The sequence below is a fragment of the Sinohyriopsis cumingii genome, chromosome 5 (genome assembly GCF_028554795.1).
Source record: "Sinohyriopsis cumingii isolate HCF-2022 chromosome 5, ASM2855479v2, whole genome shotgun sequence".
Lineage (NCBI taxonomy): Eukaryota > Metazoa > Mollusca > Bivalvia > Unionida > Unionidae > Sinohyriopsis > Sinohyriopsis cumingii.
Genome location: NC_142965.1, coordinates 69,263,157 through 69,289,768, shown reverse-complemented (window position 1 = coordinate 69,289,768; position 26,612 = coordinate 69,263,157). Strand labels below are relative to the sequence as shown.

At 35.0% G+C, this 26,612-nt stretch overlaps 1 protein-coding gene across 1 annotated transcript; it reads right to left on the bottom strand.

Annotated features, from left to right (window-relative positions):
• Positions 1-1,556: 1,556 nt before the first annotated feature.
• On the bottom strand, positions 1,557-7,124 carry LOC149799385 (serine protease FAM111A-like). The gene is made up of 2 exons (XM_089957068.1): positions 6,897-7,124; positions 1,557-2,796 (listed from the first exon to the last, which is right to left on the bottom strand). The coding sequence occupies exons 1-2, from the start codon at positions 7,111-7,113 to the stop codon at positions 2,129-2,131; spliced, it is 885 nt and encodes a 294-aa protein (XP_089813194.1). The 5' UTR covers positions 7,114-7,124; the 3' UTR covers positions 1,557-2,128.
• Between the last annotated feature and the right edge of the window lie 19,488 nt (positions 7,125-26,612).

Sequence of the window (26,612 nt, the reverse complement as noted above, 5' to 3'; positions counted from 1 at the left end):
TCTTGGTCACCAACCTTGCATCCGAAGTAAAGATGATATGCCTTCTTCACTTGAGAATTGATACTTTTCTTCTGGTTGGCAAATGTCACTTCCCCACAAATATAGCAAAAATTGTCCGCGGTATTAACACACTTTCGAGGCATTACTGTTCTTTATTGTACGTAAATGGATAAAATAATAAGTTTTATGTAACAGTAGCTTGAACTGTCTCGCACAACGTCTAAAATATTTTAAATGCTGAACCTATCTGATTGGGCTTTATATAGTACACTGCTTACGTCAGCTTCAGCAGCCGCCTGGCATTAGTATAATAGGCCTACACATGTATAGTACACTGCTGACGTCAACTTACTTCAGCAGCCGCATGGCATTAGTATTGCATTGCATCAGAAAATGATGCAATCAACTGTGGATGATGTGAGCATGATGGTATTATGCAATGTTACATCATTATTCCGGATGTTGCTGCAGTCCTACTGGAGAAATTTACACAGTGAAACATAGAAAATGAGGTATATGAATATCTTCAAAACGAGAGCCAATACAAATTTTTCACGGTTATATTCGTGTTCGGCACACCAAAATACTACAGATTAGGGCCTTTTCAAGTCAGTAATGATTTCACTGTTGACCAGTGTAATTAAAGTTATAAGCGGTGCATAAGCAATAATAAAATAAGGTATTATAAAGAAAATATAGATTCAGCTCTTTAAATGTTAAAGCTTCTAGTTGAATGACCTGAATGGTATACCTGTACAAACATTTAAAACATTGATATGAAAAAATAAGGCAATAGTTTAATTTAACACAATATGTTATTTGATGCAGAACAAAACTTGGCATCATTGAGCAACTTTACTGTTAGCACTGTTTTACAGACTACAAGTATACATAGATTGTTCTGGTCAGTACAGTAATAATTTGCACGAGAGTAGTCATAAAGCACCGATAACAAGGTGTCAACATAAGTGAAAAGTAAAAAGGTATATCAGATCTACACTTTACTTTATTAGAAATGTACACAAGAATATGTACAGCAAGCGAATTAAATCAGTATTGTTTTAAATAAAGATCATTGCAGCTAGTGTAATGGCAATGTTTGTCCGATAGATGAAAATTGAACTGTACAGATAATTTATTACTGGTTTTGACAATGAAGCTAAACATTGATGGCATTGAAAGACAATTCTGTCAAAAAGACCCCTTGAAAGAAAGGACTCACTTGACTTTGAACTTGTGTTGCGGTTGCGTGAATGCAATGAGGCCGGTGATGAAACATATGAATATGATGACAAAAATGTATGTCTGAGTCACCTGGAAGTTATATGACATACCCTGATATTTTAGAGATTCCAAAAGAGATTTAAAAACTTCGGGATTGTTATGCGTGAGAGTTATTATATGGCACATTAAATGGAGTCATTATCTCAAACCGCATTAGTTCAAGAACAATGTATTATGCAACACAAAACGCTCCATGCCTCCTTCAAGCTCTCATAACTGCATTCTCTCTCTCTCTCTCTCTCTCTCTCTCTCTCTCTCTCTCTCTCTATATATATATATATATATATATATATATATATATATATCCTCGTGGGGTATGACAATTTAACCGATCCAATACCGTATCAATTTCTTCAATAAGTGCAGATGTCGATTATAACCAATGTTTTCTGAGATAATGATGACATCATCTGCTATATAAACTTCAACCGTAATATGTCTGCAAAGTGGAAACAAACATGAATTAACAAATTCAAGATCACCTCATTACAAATTAATGTGTACGTGACACTTATTAATAAACTCAACATGATCCTGATCATACAAGAATACATACAGTTTCCCCAAACTCCGATCCGAAATCAACGTCTATTGTCATGACAAACTCAATCAGACATAGTCGCGACTAATTAATTAATAGTATGAAAATAAAATTACTGAAGATAAGCAGGTATTAACCTGGATGAGAACTGGTTCCTCATATTCATCTGAATTAAAGAATGAATTTAACTGTAAAGTTTTCTTGTTCTTTTAAAATAAATAGTACCAGGTATTCTCCTCCGCCACGTTAGGATTCTGAGTGTTATCGAGATTTCATCTCATTATTCTGTGCAAGAAATAGTTATTACACGCAGGAAAATATTTCCTCCCAAAGAGGACAAGCGTTATCCATCATATCTTTGTGGATAGATTGCATAGGTACACCTTGCTCTACGAGATGGTTGAAAGGTACTCCTACCTTCGTTGCCGCTGGATGGTTGTCATCGTAGAACCAATCCGGATAACCACGTACTAACATCAGCACAACGTAAGCCTGACCATTAGTTGGGCATATCCAAAATCCTGGGGACCCCGATGCACCTTTTCCAAATGAACAATGTAAAGGAACACGCCGTGGATCATCCATACCGACAAAGCCGTCGACACCAGCTTGATTCAAGTTCCATATCTTGGCAGCATCAATATCATATGGTATCAGCGTAACACGTTTATACCTATCTGTTCTTTTGATATCGGCTCTTGGATGACCAACGAAGTAGCCATGGCTTGTCTGCTCTGTTAATGCTGAAAACTGTATAAGGGGTGGAGGGTACTTTTTTGCATCTGGTTTAAGCTTTAGGATGACTGTATCCAGATTGTCATTTGCGTACACTATATCAGGTTCAAAATAGAATATGTGCTTCCCATCATTTCGCTGACCATTTCGTTCAAGTTCAAAATCTATGAGGACATCTGCATTTTGCAAACGAAATTCGTTAGAGGGCTGCATTGTGTTTGTCAATACAGTTGGAGCTGAAAAAGTAAATGACCTCATCTGGTTAACAGTGTAGAACTTTGCAGACTTTCACTACATGGGGTACTTCTAACGTATTAAATAGTACATGATCCACCCAAGTATTCGTTAAATACATCCAATATTTATCAGTAGTAGCAGTAGTAGTATTTAGGGATGGAAGGGTGACATGTAACAACTTCTAGGTTTATTCGGAATAAATTTAATGAGTTACCTACATCCTTATATACAGTACTAATGATATATATGATCAATATTATTCTATAAAAGAATGAAGGTAAGTTCCAATATGGAACTGATAATTTTACCTGAACATTCATCCTAATGTTAGTGAAATACGATTTAATAAAAACAAATCAATACTATATGAAAATGGCATCAGCAAGTATTAATGCAATATAAATATGACATCAGGATATTGAACAAATTGGAAAATGCCATGAATTTCTAATAAACTATCTTTGGTTACATAAGAAGCTGGCCGCATTAACACAATTGTTCACCTGCGATAGTGAACACTATTAGATAATATAATTTATCAGTGCATGCCATCAAAAGGTTTCAGTCAGCATCTACTGTGTAGTACACTACAGTAGCACCACAATACGAATTCCACAGCATAATGTACCTCGCCTGCTCCTCCGTGGCATAAAACATAAAACTTGCAAAATAACTTGAGCAATGAAGGAAGTTCGCTGGGATCTATTGTTGTGCCCGTGGAGAACACAAATACTCAAATAAATGCACCCATACAGCTATTAACTATACATGGAACATTGGTAGAAGAACTCAGTTTAATGCCGAAACTTATAGCGTACGCATTAGTATATGAACAGAGGCTCACCGTTACCTCATTGTGCCTGTGACGAATGTTACATTCTGTGATGAAAACACCCATTAAATGTTATAAATGTACATACAAGCGTGTCAGTGAAAATAGGTTTAATGCTCAAATTTAACGTTGATATTGAGGCAATAACAACAACTATGACTTTCTAAACTTGATAGTTATGTCTCGTATGTCAAGCATATGCTAATACTTTGTTCCGAGTAATCAGTATCGAGGATGATCCGACTTTGATGCCTTAACAAATATGTTTTAAAAGAATTCGTCAAACACTTATCTCACGAATAACTAAAATGGCTTTTATTCAATGTAAAACAGAATCACAGAGGCATATTGCTAAAGCAATATTGAAACTTTGTTTTGCTTTCAAGGCACATATTTCTCCTAGAAAAGAAGACAATGAAAACATCAAAAAGGAAACATGTGCAGCATAAGTACAGGTTATTCTTAAAAATAAATACATGAATAAATTTATCTAGAATAAATTATTATATTTGAATAAGACATTGATAGATAAAATGCAGACATGGTGTTTCTATCATTAATATGATCCAGATTTGCCTTCAATGTATATCAAAGATGTTGAAGAAATATTGAACTCTATGATGCTCCTGTACCTCTCATGTTTGCAAGAGTAGCCATATTAGATAGAGAAAAAGGTCAAAATCTTATTTAAGAAGTAAACATCAATAACTCTGGTGAGTCGTAATTTTGTTCAACATACAGTTAAGTGAATAGTAATACAATAACACTTTTATGTTTTAAAAAGAAACTTCAAACATTTCAAGCGTACTGGTGTATAAACATCCAAATGAACTGGTATATAAAAGGTCAAACTGAATTGCAAGCAAGTAGGGACATAATAGCACTAAAACAAATAAAAATTTAAAGGGCACTCATCTATGAACATGACAATATTAAAAATGTAAAAATAACAAATTTAGTGGGTAGCAAGCTCAATGTGATGGCGACAGTATATGCAACACTAAACTAACAAATATAAAAATTGTACACTAGCAAAGCGAGAAGAAAACCTAATATGATAGTTTTTCTATACAACATAAAACCAATTTCCCTAGCAATCTCAGCTTCTTCTCTTTTTAAGATAATAAGATAATAACTCTAAAAGCCTGCTTTAAAGGTAGAACAATTCCAAGGAATTTCTTTGCAAATTGCGAACGGTCTATGTCTGTAGAGAGCGCTCTATTCGGCAAGAGTTGAAACAGTAATATAATTATGCACGAGATTTGGCTGTCAACCCGACAAAAAGAGCAAAATAACTTTGAACACATTTATGAAGGTCATTAACAAGTTAAAAAGGAATATAGAAAAAATACAGAGACTAAACAGAGGTGAGTTTCCAAAATACTATTGTGAAGGAGAATGAAGAACTGATCAAAGTGAACCAAGAAATATTTTTTTAAAAATCAACTATTAATACTAGTAGTAATTGTTGTAGTTGTAATAATAATAATAATAATAATAATAATAATAATAACAATAATAATAATAATAATAATAATAATAATAATAATAATAATAATAATAATAATAATAGACTTAGCCGAGTGGTTTCGTAAGCTGAATTATATAAAATTAACCAAATGACATGCACTAGACAAATGTTATGAGAGGCTAAAGTTAAAATCAAATATGGCGAGTTGGTAGCAAACCGTGAAACATCTATGTTTTGTTGTAACGAATGCTTTTCATTTTCGATTAAATCCGACAAAATCAATACATATTTTAATATCATTAAATGATATATTTCTTGTTAAAACATCATTGCATGTAAAAACTCTTTTAATATCTCATTCTCTATTTAGAATTGTTAACTGAGTTTTAGTAAAAGAACACGTGATTCGACTATAAACTTGTAGACTGGAATATTAGTAATCAAATAATCTCGTCTCATGTTCTTTTGTTCTTTGTACATAAAGACTGATTCAAAGAATAATAAATCAGCCTATAATATGTTAACCATTTGAGTTTTTCGAATATATTTCGTTCCTGGAGAATATTTTTCATTAAATGTGGTAGCTCATATGAAACGTTATGTTTTTAATTGATATAAGTTATATTATTTACAGAATAGAGTCATCGCTCAAAGCAACTGTTCAAAGCGAAGATTAAGCTCAGGATGTATACAATTTAAGTGCAGCCATCATTTATTGGATGCCAAACGTAAATTTCGTTTTTAGTGACGAAGGCCACGTAAAAGAATAAACCTTTATAAATGTTTTAATACTCGTGCCGCTTTTATGTACCCAGTTTTGTAATGAGTATTTTCCCCCATGAATTTCTTTCCAAGATGCTTGTTTTTTTTAAAAATAGATATTTAAGTACTTTTATCGCACAAACATTTGTAGAAATATATTTTAAAATATTAAGACGTTGCATCTTTAAGAAGGATTAGCTTTCGTTTAATTTTCTTGTTAAGAAAGGGTTGCTATATTGGATAAGTGAAAGGTTTTATTGTCACTATGTCTTTTTGTGTACATATTGAGTATTGATATCGAAATCAAATTGAACATAATGTTAGTAGCACACATCTAAACACGGTAAGCGTCGAAGACACTAAGATACATTGCAGATATAATATTTTACTCTGAAGTAAAGTATCAATAAAAAAAATTAAATCATCTGTTAACTTGGCTATATGATAATGGTGATATGGTCACATGGTGGCATGTTTCAATGGATGCCATAGTCTAACTGCTCTCAAAAGTATGAGATAAACAATATTTAGTTTTCTTGTAGTGTTACTTGATATCAAACATGACTTTGATTTCAGACTGGCTATACATGTTTTTCATTTTATCATCTATCGAAAAACGTAGGCTGCGTACTGAATATCGAGATGGCCGAGTTGTTCAAGAAATATCTCAAAAGGTTTTCTGTGTGTGGATAGACAAAGTCATAGATAGGGGCATATTAAAATGGCAGCAAAATAAATGATCATAGTTAGGCGCACATGCAAGGAATATGAGCCTGAAGCCTTTACGACAGCAAACAATAAACTTATACCAACATATTTTATTCGCATATACCATAATTAAAAATCAGATAATCGAATTGTCCAAAAATGTTTAATATAACATTTTCCTCGTAGGGATGAAATGCTTTTAGATTTCCATTAGAGGCTGAGTCTAGCCATTTTTAGCAAAGATATAAAGTTACTTTAAATAAATAAAGTTTGTTTAAGGCTGCCGCGTTATGGCACTTCATACCTATTGCATCTTATAAACTTACTTTCTTTTATGATTTGGTCCACAACATGTTTTGCAGTCATTACATAATTGGGACCAATGCGAAATCCAGTGCCACATACAGTGGGAGATATAATGATGCCAACAGACTCGGCTAACATTGCAAGCTGCTTATGGATGTACACTGCTTCAGTATGATCGATATCTGCTCTCATGTTCCCAGCTGTAGATCTGGAATAGTTGCAACTTCTTGATGCCATCTCTACTGATACTGAAAAGAGCAAAGTAACAGAGATAGCACTGTAGTTATTTAACTGGTTAAAATTACTTTCGATGTTAAGCAGTACTGTGCTGAAAACTGAATCTTAGTAACACTAAAAATATTTAGGTTTGAATCAGTCCAGTATATCTAGCACAATCATATAAACGTGTTAACGATCAATGTTCTGTCTTTATGTTTATTTAATTGTATCCAACAGTTTCTAAGGCAAGCCGAAACGACATAAAAGCAAACTAAACTAAGAAACAAAACCTTCGCGACTATAAATATTTATATACAATTTGTTCTAGATTCATATGCATACGACATGTATGTGCATATGACAATACGTCATAGACTGTGAAGAACAGGCAACATTTTATGAGCATTCTTGCTATACATTGATCAAATGTCTATGCACTTTCACAATACAAAAATCATTAAAATAGAATACTATGATAAATTGTAAGTGAATCTTCATTAAAATTGTATTCATTTCAAATATACACACCACGCTCGCCGAGCATATACTTATTATATTATATCCGTCATCTGTCATTCAGGATTCTGATAGAGGTGTACCCACTTCATTAAATAGCAAACGTTGTCTTTCTTGTTACAATGGGTGACATCGTAAGGATCATTACTATGAATTGTCAGTACATTAATTTAAGATACAGATTGCTTGCAACTATTTCAGTGAAATAAATATCCAATTTTATATTTTTATATTTTTCAACATATCTCCTTTATTCAGGCCTGGTATAATTAAATACACGTGTTATCAACTTTGGGCTCTGTTTTTCATTTTTTCATCAAAACTGAGTTGGTGGATTTTCAATATAGTAATTTATGAATTCAGTATACTTATAAACATTAGGGATAATAGTGGTACCATAATAATTCTCGATATTGCATAATACGTTGTACATTAACTTTGTTCAATATATACGGTCATAAACGTAATAATGAATCGTTTTACACACAAATAGAAAACAGCAAAACAGCCTTCAAAATTTAAAGGTCCATACTAGGTCGAACGCTTTTTCTAGGTGTAAAAAAGCCGCTATGAGGTTGCGATCGGTTTTCCTTTGTGCGTTAAAAGCGAGTTTGATGTATGTTTCCAATCTGAGAAGTTGGTCAGTGGTGGACCGTTTGTTCCGAAAGCCACATTGATTTATGGAGAGTAGGTTATTGGTTTCTAGGTGGTGTTTTATCCTATTTGCGATTATTGTCTCCATTATTTTGCAAATATTGTTTGTAAGGGAGATGGGTCGGTACGAATTTATGTTGTTGGAATCTTTACCTAGCTTGGAGATTGGTATTAATATGGCCTGTTTCCATTTGGTGGGTAGTTGGCCTTTATCCCATATCCTATTAAAGAGTTTGATTATGGCTATTGTTATATTGATAGGTAGTTTTTTATATAGATAATGCAACCTAACTGATCCTTACATGGTGAGATTCTTTTGTTCCTTTGTCTTGAAAAATTTGAGGTTGGGTTTCCTCTATTAGTATTTTGTATTCTTGAAAGTTTCTGCTGTGGTTATTGTTGCTACTCATGTTCGAAAAATGCGTCGCTATGAGGTCTGAATGATCTTTATTTGTTATGGCATTTTTGAGTGTGATTTTAGACTCAGATTAGAGCAAAAGGTTTGCCATAGATTACTTTCAGCAGTTTTTATAGTTTGTTTGAGTGCTTTATATTGCTTGAAGTAGATATAATTTTTGGTGCGTTTATATTTATTTAAGGCCCTATTTTGTCTTTATGTGCTATAGTGCACTGTTTAGTCGACCATGCTACAGGGTTTTTATTTTTGGATTTTATTTGTGGTTAGGATGCATCGGTTAGCTGCCTCTATAACTGTGTCTGTAATGTTATCATAATACATGTTTATATTTGGACTTTCTAAGTTATCTGGATTTAGTCTAGCTAGTAATAATTGGAATTGGTCCCAGTCTGCCTGTTAGTACCTCCATTTAGGTGGGGTTTCGTTTAAAATGTGTTGAGTTTTTGTTTGAATATTGATTGTGATGGGGAAATGGTCACTTCCTAAAGTATCTTCTTGATTCACCCACCAATTTGTTGTTTGAGCCAATTTTGGGATAGTGATGGTTAGGTCGATGACTGCGAGAGTGCCATCCTCATGGTTTAATCTAGTGTTCGACCCGTCATTTAGGATGACCAGATTTTTCTCAGTTATCCATTTTTCAACCATTTTCCTTCTTTGCTCTTTCTCTTTACCTCCCCATAATTTACTGTGTCCGTTGAAGTTGCCACAGATAATTTGATTGTTGTTGTTGTTGTTATTAGTGATTGCCCTTAGTGAGATTAGGTTGGTAGTGCAGAAGGTACCCCTTGGGTCGTATGCATTAATTATTTGAATGTTTGTGGTTCCTATAATTATCATTCTTGACATTATTTCGATGCTATTATTGATGTTTAGTCTATGGGGTACTTTTATTATTTCATAGTAGATTAGTGTATCTATCAACAAAATTGATAGTCCACCCCCATTCTGTCCCTTGGGTCTGTTTTTAAAGATTCCCTCTGTATAGTCTTTTAGTATGGGCAGGCGTTTGTATTCTTGTGTTATGAGGGTTTCCTGTAGGCAGATTACGTCTGCTTTTACGGCCGTATTATTCAATCTGTTCTGCAGTTCTGTTAGGTTTTTATAGATTCATCTGCAGTTCCACTGACAGATGGTGATTCTATTAATTTTTTGTACTAACCATTTTTGACATTGTCTTTATATGTTAGTCTTGTGGTCCAATCAGCTAGTATGGTGAAAATGGTTTTGAGGGTTCTCATTACGGTATAGAGATCTTGTATTAGGGTTCCTGTTTTTAGGTTGATTACTTCCTGTATTAATTCTGTGTTGGGGTGTGTGTTAGGTTTGGGGATGTTTGGAGTGACAGTTTTGTTTGTATCTGGAGTGGTATCAGGGTGGTCTTGGTTTTTTACAATGTGGGTTGTAGTTTTTGGTTCTTTTGTTTCCTGATTCGAGGGTATGTTTTGTGGTGCAATGTTTTCCCGTCTTAGTATGTGTGGAGAGTTTTGGTGTTCATTGATTGTTTCAGAGGTAGGTTTTGGTGTGTTGGTGTTGTTTTTAAAGATAATGTTTTTGGAAGAATGGTAGGTGAGGTGTTTTTCATTCATTAAGTCCACTATTTGTTTCTCTTTCATTGCAAATCTGCATTCTGCCTATCTAGGATAATGGTTTTCTTTACAGTTCGCACATTTGTGTTTAGTTGTGTGGCATTCTCCTTTGTGTGGACCTCCGCATTACTTACATCTTGGTTTGAATCTACATCTGAGGGCATAGTGTCCCCAGTGCAGGCATTTTGTGCAAAATCGTGGCATATTTATGTAGTTTTCCAGCTTATGGTACACTTCTGACTCTCCTAGTTTTATTATTGAGGGTATTGGCTCGGTAGCCTCGATAACTGCTTTGTTTATTTCTTGTCCCTTGTGATTTTTAAGACGATAGATTTTGGTGGTCTGTGTTCCATTTGAGGTGAGTTCATGAAGTAGGAGTTCATTGTTTATGTCCTTGTTGTATCCGTTTCGTGCTATTACTTTCTTAAAGATAGTGATTTTAGTGGGTTCAGCCAGATTAGTTGTGGTTTCACTGTGTTTGGTGTTCGAAGTGACTCGTGTTTTCCTTTGGAGTGCAATGGTGTCTCTCTACTTTGATCTGTATTGGCCCTATAGTTTCAATTTGGATGAATTTTTCCACCTGTTGAATTGTGCTGCTTTGGACAGTCAGGTAATTTCGCCTTGGTCTTATCAGAATGAATTGTCCAGTGTGAATTTTGGCCAGTGCTGTCATAATACTAATGATACTTAGACAGTAATTCTGTTGCACATGCTGCTTATGTATATGGTGTGTTCGATGGAATGCTAATTGTGAATTTTGTTTTGAGTGTTATGTTGTTGTTTTATTTCCTGTTTTGAGTTAAGCTTACTTGTGGAGGGTTGGGTGTTTTGGGGTTTAGCGGGCCCTTGTTTTTAACTAGGTGTGTGTTTTGGGGTTTTGGGTTGTTTTGGGGTCTTCGGGTTGTCTTAGTAGTGATGCTGCTGGGTAGTTTTGTAGTGTCTAATTCCCTTGGTGTTATTATCCCAGATGGTCCAGGAGTTTGGCTTGAGTGTATAGTTTCTTTTCTAATGTTTTGATTTATTGTTTTTCGCTGATTTCCTGTTGTTGGTTTGTTTGCATATTTCTGGATTGGTTATTTCATTTTTGGTGAATTTTGGGCTGTCAAATTAATTTGTTAGGTTTGGAATAGTGGTGTCGATATCTTCATTTGTGTGTGGTTGTTTCCGCTTCCACGAAGAGGATTGGCGATATTATTGGCATTATATTTATATTGTTCTCTGGAGTGTAGTTTTGTATTTCTAGCAGTTTCTGTTGGTGGGGTGGGTGGGGGTGTTAGTTATGTCTTCTGGTTTGTGGTTTGTTTGGTCTGTGTTTGCGACCAGAAGTTGGGGTCCCAGTGTGATGTTGGTTGAATTGGAGTTTGCTGTGGTTGGTACGACTTGCGTTAATCTTGCTTGTGTTACATGCTTTATTGGTGCTATTTGGAGCTATGATACATCCATTACTTTTACTGATTTGTTGATAGGATTGTTTGGTGGCTTGTGTGTTTGTGTGTTTGGATTGAATAGAGTCATTTGTTTGGACCTAGGATGCTATATTCTACTTAAATTGCGTCTATCATTGAATGACGACTTATCGTTTGTTTTTGTATTAACGCCCAGTCTGCTACTCCGCTCCAAGTCTCTCCTTTGTTCCTTTGTTTTCTGTTGTGTTCCTATCGTTGCTTTCTTTGAGAGTTCCTTTGTTCTGTGCACTTCCTTTGTTCACGGCTTGGCGGGGTGCTAATCGTTTCCTCTTCTTAGTAATATTTCTTTGCTCTTGTTTTCCAGTTCCTTTCTTCTATGTTAATTGGTGATGGTGGTGGCCGCACTCAGCAGAACTTTGAAATTATTTTTATTATATTTTTTCCGGTGACCTAGTTTTCACCACTGGCTTAAGTTTATCTCATGAAACATTTCCATACAAAGTCACATGGCTCTACAAACAATAGTGTCTTAGAACACGATCTCAATGCAAATCCCAGCCACAGCAATGATGTCAGACAGATGGACTGTCAGACATATATCATCAACCCATAAGCGCAAACTGCATATCGATCCAACCAAATCTTTTCTTTCTTGACCAAAAAGATCAAGATAAAATTGGTACTCTAATATAAAAAACCGATATAAAATACAAGTACTCTTAACCCGAGACAATTAGTATCACATAATAACACAGTTGGTATCCAAATGCTTGCCAAATAAAGAGAATGCGGTTCATTATGTAAATCTTACCGTTAATTATGATACTGATGCTAATGTTGCAAATTGTGTACTATAACATAATATGACAAGCTATATATACAATAAGCATCATACATGACCTAATAAACATGAAGGAAAGAAAATATGATGTTCTCCATCTATAAAGAGATCACCGGGAAATTAAACAGAGATATATGTTATGGAACAAAATTAATTTTGCATTAAGAGGCTCTAAATACTGATGTGGAAAACTGGAAATCCAACTCATCTAGGGTCTTATGAATGTATAGGAGCATATTAAATTTGGTTTAAAGCCAACAACCTGAAGTAAGTCATATTGCCAAGACGTGCACTCAATGAAATAACTCTTCTGAACACTGGAAATACAATTATTTCATGGTTTAATCAATGCAAACTGAAGGAACAAATCTGGCTAAAATTTATTTTGGAAAAGTAAAGCTGCAGAAGCCAAAGTTAACAGAGCCGAAAATCAAGAATCCTGTAAAATATATCATGAAAAAAAATGCTACCTGACAAATTGAGCTGAAATATAATGGTCTATGATAAGGTCACGTTCCGGCAGTCATTATTAGGAATAAACGAAATCAGCGGTCATAACTCCTCAAAGTGATGCATGAAAAGCTAACAATCAATGCCACACACTGTCTCATCAACATAAAGCTACATTCTAATTTTAGGTGAAATTGAACAATCCATGGTCAAGTTCTACCATGTAACCCAAAATCAGGAGGATAGCAGCCAGGGGACATAACTATGAACAACGAAGCTATGGAATACTGATACGCATAATCTTCCAATGTGTCATTGGTATAATGCTGCATGCCAAATTTGGCTGAAATGCAACAACCTTTGGCAAAGATAAGCTGAAGCAATCAACACTATGAAGACAGGAATCAGGTGCCATAACTCCAAAACAAGATCACGCAGAAGGCAGAAAATTTACTCTTTAAAGGTTTCCCATAAATAAAACTGCACATAAATTTAGTGAAAATCCGACTATTCCCAGTAAGGTATCTCTCATTAAAATATACACAGTACCCAAGGAAGGCAGTTTAAAAAACATATTGCAGGTTACTCTGATTACTCTGTGTTGATATGTAAATTTTACATAATTCTAATCTGCACCTACGACGTCTGTGCGACACTGAAAGCACCTTTCCAGGGTCAAAAGAGTGTCTCACAGGATCGGCCCTAAAGACTTTCTGCAGAAAATAAATTGTTGACAGATGGATGTCCACACATATGGACACATAGATGAACTAATATTTGGCTTGGTTTAGTGTTTTTACAACACCTCAATGCATGTTGGTTTTTTAGTGCTAATGTAAAATGTGCAGAGTGCCTTGCTCGAAGACACACCACGGAAACTGACCCTGGCTAATGCAGTAGAAGGATATAAATCCACAACCTTTCATTCACAAGTCCAGTATGCTAGCTGCTTAGTTGCCACATATCCTGGACTGATGAACAGAACATGTGATTAATGTATGGCTTCACCTTCTGAGTGAGTGTTATAAATATGTGTCAATATGAATAGCAAATATGGACACAGGTTAAACATAATACTTGTGTTTAAATGGTAAACAAACAACACCTTATCACAATTAAATTATCATACACAAATCTAATTCACATATTACCTTTGAAAATTACCCAATAATATATCCCTACATTTTCCTGATGAAGAATGAAACAAATTACAAAATGATCGGTTTAGTTACTTTGTTCCTTGGATTTCATAATATTTAGGACAGATCATGAGAAAAGAAAGCGTGCTCAACACTGACATAAAAACATCTAGCATATGTCTAAGATTATCATGTTTTACAAACCTATTTTTACTGTAACCAATGTAAAGACATACATGGATATCAATCAAATTAATTAAACTTATGATTAAGAACTACTAGGTATAAATGTGATCAAATAACTTTAGTATAATATTTTACTAAATATATTAACATAAACGTTAACTGTGAAACATACAATATGCAAGGGTATATCTTTAAACTCATAACAAACTTTCATAAACACCTCTAAAATATTAAGCCTTGTATTCAGAAAAATCACCCTCATTATGTAAATCTGAGCATCAGATGTTTTATTATAAGTCCTCATTTTTGCTAAATTCATCCAAATTTATCCCTGTATTCACATTATGGAAAGTCTCTTTTACTACTTGTCTGCAATGCTGAAATTTGGACACATCATGGGAAGTCAGTACTGATAATGATGTGTTCCCAAGAACATGATTTTGGTTTAAAAACTGTCTAGTCAACTCGGCAAGAAATTCACACAAACCTTAATTTTAGCATCTTAAGAGTATGCACACATTTTGACTGAAATTAAAAACTCAACAAATATCACTCAAGATCTAACTTCATATTATAAGCCAACAACCTGAAGTTAGCCATATTGCCAAAACAAGCACTCAATGAAATAACTCTTCTGAACACTGGAAATACAATTATTTCATGGTTTAATCAATGCAAACTGAAGGAACAAATCTGGCTAAAATTTATCTTGGAAAAGTAAAGCTGCAGAAGCCAAAGTTAAGAGAGCCGAAAATCAAGAATCCTGTAAAATATATCATGGTCTGTGTTTGTGACCAGAATTTGGGGTCCCAGTGTGATGTTGGTTGAATTGGAGTTTGCTGTGGTTGGTACGACTTGCGTTAATCTTGCTTGTGTTACATGCTTTATTGGTGTTGTTTGGAGTTGTGATACATCCATTATTTTTACTGATTTGTTGATAGGGTTGTTTGGTGGCTTGTGTGTTTGTGTGTTTAGATTGAATAGAGCCATTTGTTTGGACCTTGGATGCTATATTCTACTTAAATTGCGTCTATCATTGAATGATGACTTATCGTTTGTTTTTGTATTAACGCCCAGTCTTCTCCTCCGCTCCAAGTCTCTCCTTTGTTCCTTTGTTTTCTGTTGTGTTCCTATCGTTCCTTTGTTCTGTGCACTTCCTTTGTTCACGGCTTGGTGGGTTGCTAATCGTTTCCTCTTCTTAGTATTATTTCTTTTCTCTTGTTTTCCAGTTCCTTTCTTCTATGTTAATTGGTGATGGTGGTGGTCGCGCTCAGCAGAACTTTGTGGGTTTTGGATTAAATGAATAACACAAACACAATTTGATAGACGATGGAAATTTATAAAATGAATTAATAAAGGAAACAAAATATATGGTGAATAAATGCAAAGAGTCTCTCACGCTCTCAACATACGATTGATCCAATCACTCTACACAAACATTCACAAATTGAAAAACGAAAATATGACTAATGTAGTCTTACGTATGGAAATCGAGATTCAAATAACCTCATGGACTGCAAATGTGTCAAATAATATTATGCGCTGTAACTGAGAGTCACATACTCTCAAATAATATGCTATACACATACGAATAGACAACACGCAGCATTAAACAGCTACAGTCAGCCCTAAACAGCTACCGTCAGCCCTAAACATCTTCAGTCAGTTCTAAACAGCCCTGAACAACTTCACACAACTCTACACATCCCGGAACAACAATATAGCTGTAGAGCACAATGGAGAGCGTTCACTCCTTGACAAGATCCAAAATGACCAGTGTCGGTTAGAAATAGAATCTACCTTAAATCCATAGGAGAGTGAAAAATAGTCGGGGTAAAATACCCGTGTATATCGTGGTTTTAATGTCTCTCGTCGCAAATAATATTCGACGAGATACATGCAAGTACAGTCGCTTACCTGGACAAACAACTATTCACCCTAGGTAACGTTGTATGCATGTACAACGAAAGATAGTCAAATAGTTCTAAGGCAAAACCAAGTAATTTCTTGCCTTATTCTGTGACAAATGTTCCTTCTTCACTTGTTTACCACAGACTTGTGACAAAATGAAATTCAAAAGAATCTGCCTTTGATAAGATAATGTATCGGATACAATATTTTCATAAAGTTCCAATACATTATGAAAATGTGTATATGATGTGTTCTTACTCAGGCAGAAGAGGGGTGCAAGTTATTGTTAAAAATAAAGTGATTGAAATTCATTACTAATGTGTTTGCTGAAATTGTGAAATTAAATGTACACGCACCAGCCTACTCTTTACGACATCGACAGAGTTGAAAGGAAGACAGGGAGTAAAAAGACAGAATTAGCTAAGTCAGTCATGCAAATGTTACAAAGTGAAAGTATATTGGTAGATAATTAAAACAAGGACAAACGTTGTGTTTGATGCTGGCTTTTTTGTGATTTATATTGAACATTAATGCAATGCATTGAACTTTGATATGTATTTACAGCATAACATAACTATCTGGAAAATGTCTAAATAGTAAACATGCTAAGAAATTGAACAATGAGACATATGGTATAAAACAGAATTTGTTTGAGAATGTAAATGCCATAAACAGAAATACAGCAAACAGAGTTTACCGCATTTCAGGTAGACACACACACACACACACAAACACACACACACACACACACACACACACTTGTATATACATACATATAAATGTATTATCTATATCACAGTATATAATACTATTCTCACTATATCACAGTTGGTGTATAATGCTGTTTTGAATATACTTCAGTTGGTTTATTGGTATATTGTTTTGTTCTCTCTGTAACACTGTTACATGCATAATGATGTTGGCAATTATGGACTCCATCTATTGCCTTATATTAAGGAAGGACTGTATGCACATCTGAATCTGTTTTCAGTTTGAAGATATATTAGCAGTTTTACAAACCAAACACAATTGTATAGTTACATGGTTGTTAAAGCCATTAAAAATATAATAAAATCAACGTTTGAAAATTATATGGGAGATAGAATAATAGAAGAATACATGTGTGATTTGGATTTTTAACATAGACTTAAAATTTTTTTTAGTCATACAACTACGTTGTCTGCAGTGTGGCAATTTACAAAAATGACCAGCACTGGAGCATCATGCTGCATACATGTAGTATGATGTCCCACAATCACATTATCCTAACATCATGCCGACTAATCCTAACACTAACCTCTTAATGCTGAGCGCTACGCGAGGCAGCTGCTGCTAGTATCATTTGTATAAGTCTTTGATAAATCAGCCGAGGTTCGAACACACGACTTCCCATATCCGAGGTGGACGCTCTACTCATTTAGGCCACGGGAGTAGTTATTAGCATACTGCAAGTGACCTTATCTACAGTCAGAAATTTCACTTGCATTGAAGAAGTTATTAATTCCAACATAAAACAAATATATATATATATATATATATATATATATATATATATATATATATATATATATATATATATATATATATATGTATATATATATATATATATATATATATATATATATATATATATATATATATATATATATATATATATATATATATATATATATATATATATATCTATATATATCTGAGGAAATAATGAAAAGAATTAACTTGCTCAGTTTTTAATAGGCTGGACTGAACCTTGGTTTAATTTTGTGAAGTTTATGTTGCCCCGACCCGCAAAATATTAATATCAAACTACATCAGAAATGTTAAGACAAATAAACATACCAGTTCTGCCAAATCCTTTAAACTGGAGTGTACATATGATACCATAGACTTCCCTGATTTTATCCCCATGGCTCTGTAAAAATACATCTACTCATGTTACCATGTCTGCGCATTTTTATTTGTCCTGTACAGATAAAACTGAATAGTAAGAATATACACATATTGTGTTCAGTTAGTATGTACTTACGTTTTATATATGATATCAAACTTAATAGTAGACAATGTAAATAAAGTTGAGAAAATATAACTATGATAGTAGGAAGGCAGAATCAGAATGAGGTCAACAAATCTAGTATTGTACCAATCACAAAATTAGGAAATAGAAGATAAAAGTTTAGATCTTAAAGTTTAATTTTCCTTTTGCAACATTGGTACACTTACGTTTTTATTAAAATACTGGGGGGGGGGGGGGGCCTCTGTGTGCTTATTTTCTGTACACAATTTTGAAAAAAAAATACAGGAAGGTCCCTGCAAACCGGTTTCTGAATGCACTTAATTTTGTAGTGAATTACTTATTGGCAACTGAATTCTTATTTTTCTAAACACAATTTTGAAATAAATATACAGGACGGCAAATGTATGCCTATTTCTGTACAAACTTAATTTATAGCAAAAGTACTGGAGGGCTTACCTGGTTTATATTTTCTGTATGCACTTACGTTTGCATGAAATGTACCAAAGTGATGCTAAGAGCTTACTTTCTGTACACATTTATTTATTTTGTAGAAAAAGTACTGGTGTTTTTTTTCAGTACATGAATATATTGAAGTATCACACTGATTTTAAAGTAAATATGTGACAATCAATGCTCATGTTACAATTATATTGCAATGGGAAATATCAAATACAACTTCATATTACTGCTGAAGAGTTTCCTACACAATTTGGTGGGAAATCTGTTAATGTCAGTAGAGCTTATCTTGAATTGATGTTTTCAATCATGATGAATATAAATAAATCTTATCTTATCATTTTTTATATATATTGACACAAGCAAGTGTTGCTGTTGTTACTTGATTATCTCTTGTACATCATGAACAGTCTTTAACCTGACTCCCACCGTATCATATATAATATTCAGAAGTAATGACAAAAGAAATATCAGTGGACCTATTAATGTCAGAATTGACACAAAATAAATTACTTTTATTTCTTGGCTATAAAAAATGAAGAAAGAAGAATGGATGTAGAAAGGACAGTGAAAGGTAAATTTGGTAATAATGATGTAGAACATAAATGTGTAACGGTTTGTTTATTGCATTTACTGCTGGAATTGTTTATGACTGCACTGCTTTCACAAAATAAAGGGAACATAAAAGCCTTGGATAGAGCAAAAGACGTTGAATGTGAAGCTTTAAAGACATTCTTGAGTGCAACACTTTGTGAACAATACACTGATATATAATCATTTATTTTAGATGATAAATCATCCTCAAAAAATTTGCGGCAATTACAACCTAAGAATAAAAGTCTTCTTGCACAGTTGATATAAGAATTAAGTCACTCAAGTCTTAAATGTCCAAGGTCCAGTCCAAGTGACTATACACTCATAACCTGACCACATAACCGTGCCTTTTAAACGGCCTAATTCAGTAATAAGCCACAAACTCTGCCACTCTGATGACAAAATCAGACATTCAGCCACATTTGGCCAAAACATAATGTCCTTTCTGTCTTGCCTTCCTTTCATCTTTAACTTGCATAGTGCTGCCTTAGAGCTGACATTAGGAAAACAAACACTATATCCTTGCAGCTCATGAACTTCCAATATGAGTATTTCTTACATTTAAAAACAAGTCAAAATAAGCTAGATTCCAATCTAATTATGTAAGAATAATGTACCTCACCCCACATGATCATGTAAGAACATGGTGTCTCACTCCACCTGATCATGAAAGAGCATTGCGTCTCATATGTCAAAGTAGCTAAATTCCGGCTTAATCATGTATTAACACTGTATCTCTCTCCAAAAGATCATCTACGGATATGATGTCTCACTCTCACCCAACTTGATCAATAAAGAACATTTTATCTCACATGTCAAAATAAAACAGATTCCCACCCAGTAAAGTTCAGTGCAATGTTAGCAACACGTATTTGATATTAACAACACAGCTTACTATGTTTCAATTCCTACTTGGTCAACAGGACACAAACTATGTCCATAAATGGAAAACATTCCAACCCAGATGATCTGTGTTTTGGTGTTCCACAAGGCTATGTTCTCGGCTCCGTTCTCTTAATTATATGCACTCATCACCTCTCAAGTGTCATAGAATGACATCCAGCGTCTTGCCAATTGTACGCTGATGGCACTCAAATATACAAATCTAGCTGTCAAACTGAAATTAAGGGTACCATCCAAGGTGTAAAAGAGATGCATTTCAAAGGTGTAGTCATGGATGACATGTAACAAGCAGTAGACTAATCATGATAAAACTGAAGCCATTCTGATCACCAAACCAAACACTTTCTCATCCACATCCTTTACTTCAAACAATATGTATCAGCAATATCAACAGTAAAGGTCTACTTGTCTGTTCACACTACTTTCGTTTATATGATAAATTTAATCTTTTAGATGTAATTTTTAAAGATATTACGTAAATTACATCACCATTAATGAAAATAATGACCACAAAACATCGATTGTTTTATCGCACAAGGAAAATTGCTCCTAACCGAATGCGTAATCAGCAATTTCCGTAAAACAAAGCGGAAGTGAAGGAGCGACTAATCACCCCTAGACTGTTCCAAAGCACTATTATCTCCCGGGTATGCATATACAATTTAAAAAATCAGATAAAAAAGTAATCAATATAATTATGCATTGCATAGTTATCGAGTAAGAATCACTGTTATTTTTTGTAAAGTCCCACAATGACCATCTTATTTGATACAAAAGCTGAATCAGTATGAAAAGGCATTAAATGTCTTCACTCAATCGTTCATCTTGTGTATTACAAGTTTTTAAAATACTTATTTTGGTACCATACGTGCTTGCTATTAAACTGCAAACTCCACAAACTGCACAGGCACAAAATGTGATGAGAACAGGGTTAATGTTGCCTGGAAGCTGAACCTGACTTGTAGACAAGTATGTAACTATATATGTACATGTATATTAGTGTGGACATCATACTATTTGCTAACAATATATCATTTTAATGCATTCTGAGGTATTACAATTATAATGCAAAGATGAACAGAACGTTAGGCATGATTTTATAAATTAGTGGCGCAATGCACTAAAAAGCTTGCGACCAGTAAAATGTGTAAAGCTGAAACGTAAAATAAGAGCCTTAATTAAATCCCAGACATAATTTATTTAGTTCAAAACTCATTTTATAAAATTATTTTTCTTTTGAAAACTTAAGGAAGTTTGTCCTTATGCAACTGTTGAGACCAATCATTCAAAATAAGATGGACAAGTCCTTACAAGATTCTTTCTTCCACAATTTATGAGACTGCATAAATCAAACTGTTTACTTGCATAAAAAGTATCGAGTATTGAGAATAATTGATAAGTGAAAGGTCAGGCAAATACATTACATTAAACAGCAACAGGAAGTGATTCACAAATTGCGAAATATGGATATTGACATGTTAACCGAGTTTTAAATGTCTGTCTTTTACACTCTATATCATTTTTAGAGAATTTATTGTAGCAATTAATAAAACATTTTCATAGGAAATATTTCAACAATTTCCATTTATTAGCATTTTGTACTGAAATGATTGAATTGAAAGGCAAATGTTTTAGTAAATTATGCCTCTCAGAGAATATTTCCACAATCACATTACGTTAGGACAATTGATCCACTACCTTACGAATCCAACCTTACTAAAAGAAGAAAAATCATATTTTCCTGTTTCTCTCATATATCTTTCTCATATAGACCCAGAGCAAGAAACCTTGTATGCTACCTCCCTTTGCCACCACCAGGTGTTGCTAGTTTTTAACTAAGTGCTATACTGATGAGGATGCTCGTATGGTGGGTTGTTGGGAGAATATTTAACTAATGTGATTAGGCAAGTAATCTCGAAGAAATATAATTTACTAAAACAAAATAAGCTTTTTCCTTCAAATACCTCCCCAGTTACATTATGTTAGGAGAATATATAATATAATCAGGGAATGCCGAACATCCAACCTCTACCTCATGTATATTTCTAAGGAATGATGGCTGGATTACTCATGCTAACGATAACGCATTATTCTAATTATATAAACAACATAGTCTAGGATCAGTTGACATTTGAGCTTTACATACAGTTAAGAAGATTAATATTAAAATCTTATTAGCTAAAACAAAAATCAAGTGAAGCTGATAGACTATGATGATTGTACTAACTGGGTCTGGTGCCCATCTGTGCTACTCACAACAGACCTACCAGATTCAAAGTCTGGCTCAATGAAGCTAAATTTCTACGATCAAAACTTCAAAAGGTTGACTCGGTAAGCCAGCCAATAGTTTATATGATATCTTGGATTGAAATGCCAAGTCTGAATGCGAGATAGCTTGAATCTCACAAGCTGTAATCTTTATGAGGTGACTATCATCTTGAGCGACCTCGGAGTACGCCGAGCTTCAAAGAGAGGGTCTGAGTTGTGATATCTGTTCCCGGTTTTCAACGGAAGAAAGTGGTATTTGCGTGTGTCACGACTTGTCTCTGTGCATTTCAAGTAGTGCTTGCGAACGCGAACAGGATGTTGAATGGTTGCTGCTCTCATCCAGTGGACGGAAGAGAGCAAGCAAATGACTACTTCATGGTTACTGACAGACGGCAACCTACTTTGGCTACAAAGCCTGGCTATGTCAAGAGGACCACCGAACCATCCAATCTGAACCGAATATAGTTCATGTTGACTGAAAGGGTATGTAGCTTACTGACTCTGCATGATAAAACTAAAGCTATTAGAAAACATGTTTGGCTTAAGGTTCAAACTGAGCCATGTTAAAACCCGGGACAGATTCCAGCTTGGAAACAAAGTGAGAGGTTTGGATCGGTTCATATCAAAATCAGTTACAAGATCCGAAAGGTCTTTATCACGCCCAATATTTCATCAGCCATGACGTATCTGAGATCCTAGAGCGGTAGCCTCTGATAGTACAGATTATGGGTACGGAACCAGAGAGACGAAGATGGGCAACTTGTGATTCCACCTTGTCACAAAAAAGTCGATCATTGGACGGCCCTAAAATGTACAGATCCGAGATTAACTGATGTGAAGGACATTATCGGCCGAGACAACGAATCTGAAACGTTTCTGTAAGTTGATATGGTGTTTGTTACCTTGCAGCCATTGATAAGTCTTACCAGGTGGCATTGATTAATCAAAGTTTATCTTCTTTGGAAATGTTACTCGCCCTCCCTTGTGGATAGGAAGCGGTGAATGAACGTCCTTGATGCTGATATTGTATGAGACAGAGCAGCTATTACGATAGCAGCAGCTCTAAGGGCCATGCTGGATCTTCAGATTTCTTACTGAAATCTCTGGCATAATAAAGGTATGTCACTGAAAGTGCTACTTGAATGTGACAGCTGGACATCTAGACGGCTGGTAAGAATGCAGAGGTACAATTAATTGGATCGAATAGATCTGATACAAAACCCCATCTGTCAATACTTGCCAGCCAAAGGCCAAGTTCTGAGAAGCGGACCTACATCTGTAGCTCTGGGCTGCTTAAACCTTGGAGAATACTCGCCTAATGAGTCGGAATTGCACGCGACGAACTAGTTTTCTCAAAAGGTCCCCTATGCTGTCAGGCCGGTGATGGTTGGGCTTCCGATAATAGTGCGGTAGTAAAAATGAGTTCGATCCAATGAATATAATACAAAACCACGCGTCCTGACAGATAGATCCAGAGGCCATGCTCGGACATGCTGTGCGAGGGTTGGGGAGGCGGGGGACTTATGCCTACTGAGCTGCCTAGAATTGGTGGGCTGCCTAAAATTGGGGGACACTGCCACAATGAGTCACAATCAGCAGCGGCCACCTTTATTTGAACTTCCTGGACTTATTCTATCTTTTTTTTTCTTTCTTACCTTATTGACTCTTGCTTCGAACTTTTATTTCATGCATTTAATATACATTTCTCCTGAAATAACATAAGAAGAGAAAAAAAGGATAAATAAGAAATTCACCTTGTTACTAGCAAGGTACTACTGTACCCTAGAGTGCGATGAGAATTTATTATACAGGCTGCATGTCATGCTATGCGTTTAGCATAAACATAACAAGAGTCATGATAGACTTCCATGCTCAGACGTTGCATTTGTTGCATTCAGTTGTCATTATGCTGAAAATACACAAGAAGAGAAAACATAGTGTAAATTAATAATTAATCATGTTACTAAGTCACTAATATATTCCCTATTCCTAGTGAAGTAACGGAAAATATGGTCGCAATTGATGCTTTCTAGACAATGCTTTGAACCTAGGCATTTCGTGCATTTAGTAGACATTTATACTAAAATGACACAAGAAGGCAAAACAAAGCATAAACTGGAAATGCAACATGTTAATAACTCCCTAAGACCAACCCTGTAAATAAACGCGTAAGGAAAATTGTCAGTGCCACACTATCTCATAAATGACAACATGAGGTAAACGATGGTATGGTGTAATGTGGTCTTATATAGACAAAGTCTATATTGGTGACAAAGTCACTCAAATTTGGCAACAATTTTAAAAATCATTTATTTAACCTGCAAGCATCTTCGCTAGCCAAGGTGCCTATATATTAACCCTATTTTTACCATGTTGTAACGAGAAGATATATTGGTGCTTTGACCAAGCGACATATAGTGGATTTCGTGAGCTGTATCCCTTAATATGTAATACTACCTAACGAAAAAAGTGGTGCATTGTACTTCGGCAGAAAATGGTCGGGGCGACATAAAAGGTTTATTTGAGGGAAAGGTATTTGTGCAAGCACGGACCGGCACTAGATAATTGATTATTTATCAGTTCATTCAAGCTGTGTGCTCCCCTTGTCTCGATCATGTAGCAACACTGTTCAAATTTGAAGAAATTAATTTGGAGTAGATGCGGTGACTTGCCGATGCATCCAATAAAGTGTGTAGACCCCAAGCACAGACAAATCTGCTCGATACGCCAAGTTGTAAATAGGGTTATCAGATCGGAACCTTGGCTAGCTGTCCCATATAAGAAGTACCAAAGGAATGTTGGAACACTAAAATGGCTTTGATTATCGGGGGGGGGGGGGGGGATGACAGTTGTCGTTACAGCACCAAAGCTAATAGCTAGAGAAATCTGGCGGTGACAAGAGTTATTTCCCTTTGTCTAAATGATCTTGACAGGCAAAGACAATTTTTGTCTTCAAGTAGGGATAGATTCGCGCGGTAGCAGGCTAATATTAGTACCGTAATGTACTTGAAAAAGAAACTGGCAAACAATAACAAGAGAGGAAGCCACTCTATGTTTATCATTTCTTCTGTGATAAATATTTATGTTATATCTCTTTACATCTCCAGACACGTTTTCAAGGCTACGTATAGTTTAGACTACATGCTTTGCCCGAAAGTTAACATAATTGAGACCTATTGGTATAAAATATCTAGATCCAACTTTATCATGTTAGTGCCTACTAAAGGGAATACTAATAATTATGCAGGTGTATAATGTAGTACAACGCACATTACCCTTGTTAATACATTTTTTGTTGTTGATTCTTTTGTACTGTTCTGTAGATGACCTAAATGTTTTTATAAAGTCAGAAATGCTTGCTACCTTGATCTACCGGGTGTAATCATACTTATCCAGCCCTTGTTCCACTACAACGGCAGATGCGGGTCTCTCCAAATCACCAGCTGAATAAGACCAATAAGTGTATGGATTTCTTACATGAAAGGAAGTCTCCACTAAGTTAGATTAACCAGAGATATCACTTAGAACGTGAAGTAGTATATGCTAGTGATTATCTGGATACAGCTGTTCTTAAGCTCCAAGCTGATACCAAGATCTACCCCCCACCTTTGACTAAATTTGCTAAGTTGCCTAAGGATGCAAGTCATGGACACTTAATTGGTCATTCAAGAACTGATATAAAAAGGACAGACAAATACAACTGTGGTACACGTCTACCAGATGATATAGCTGATGTGCTCAAAATATTAAGGAAGATGAGTTTGTCGGTATTGATGACCCACAGCGAGTTCTTGTACAATGCTCATTTGACAAAGGTGCATCAGGATCCACAGGGTTTAGGATTTGCACAAATAATTGTGAAGCGTATGATGTGCTAATGATGCTGCGTGTGTATCCAGATTGGTACTATGATGACAAATGCAGACAATAAAACAGATTCCAATTCCTTCTAGCTTTCTTGTTGAGCAAACTGTTTATATGACATTAGTCTTTGAAGATATGCAGAAAAGAGCTCCAACTCTTTGGCAGGAAATATTCAATTACATTGATTTGGATGAGGAGATGAACTCTATGGGAAGTACCTAATCTAAATTTTGTTGAGAGAAGTTTTTGAAAAGAAGTAAGCAAAATTAACTTGACAGACATGAGGTGATGTACAGTGATTTTGCAAC

Excerpts from the sequence above, each read along its gene's own strand:
- LOC149799385 (XM_089957068.1), bottom strand. The coding sequence starts at position 7,113 with ATGGCATCAAGAAGTTGCAACTATTCCAGATCTACAGCTGGGAACATG. Across the intron at positions 2,797-6,896 it reads GGACCAAATCATAAAAGAAA|CTCCAACTGTATTGACAAAC; the intron begins GTAAGTTTATAA and ends TTACTTTTTCAG.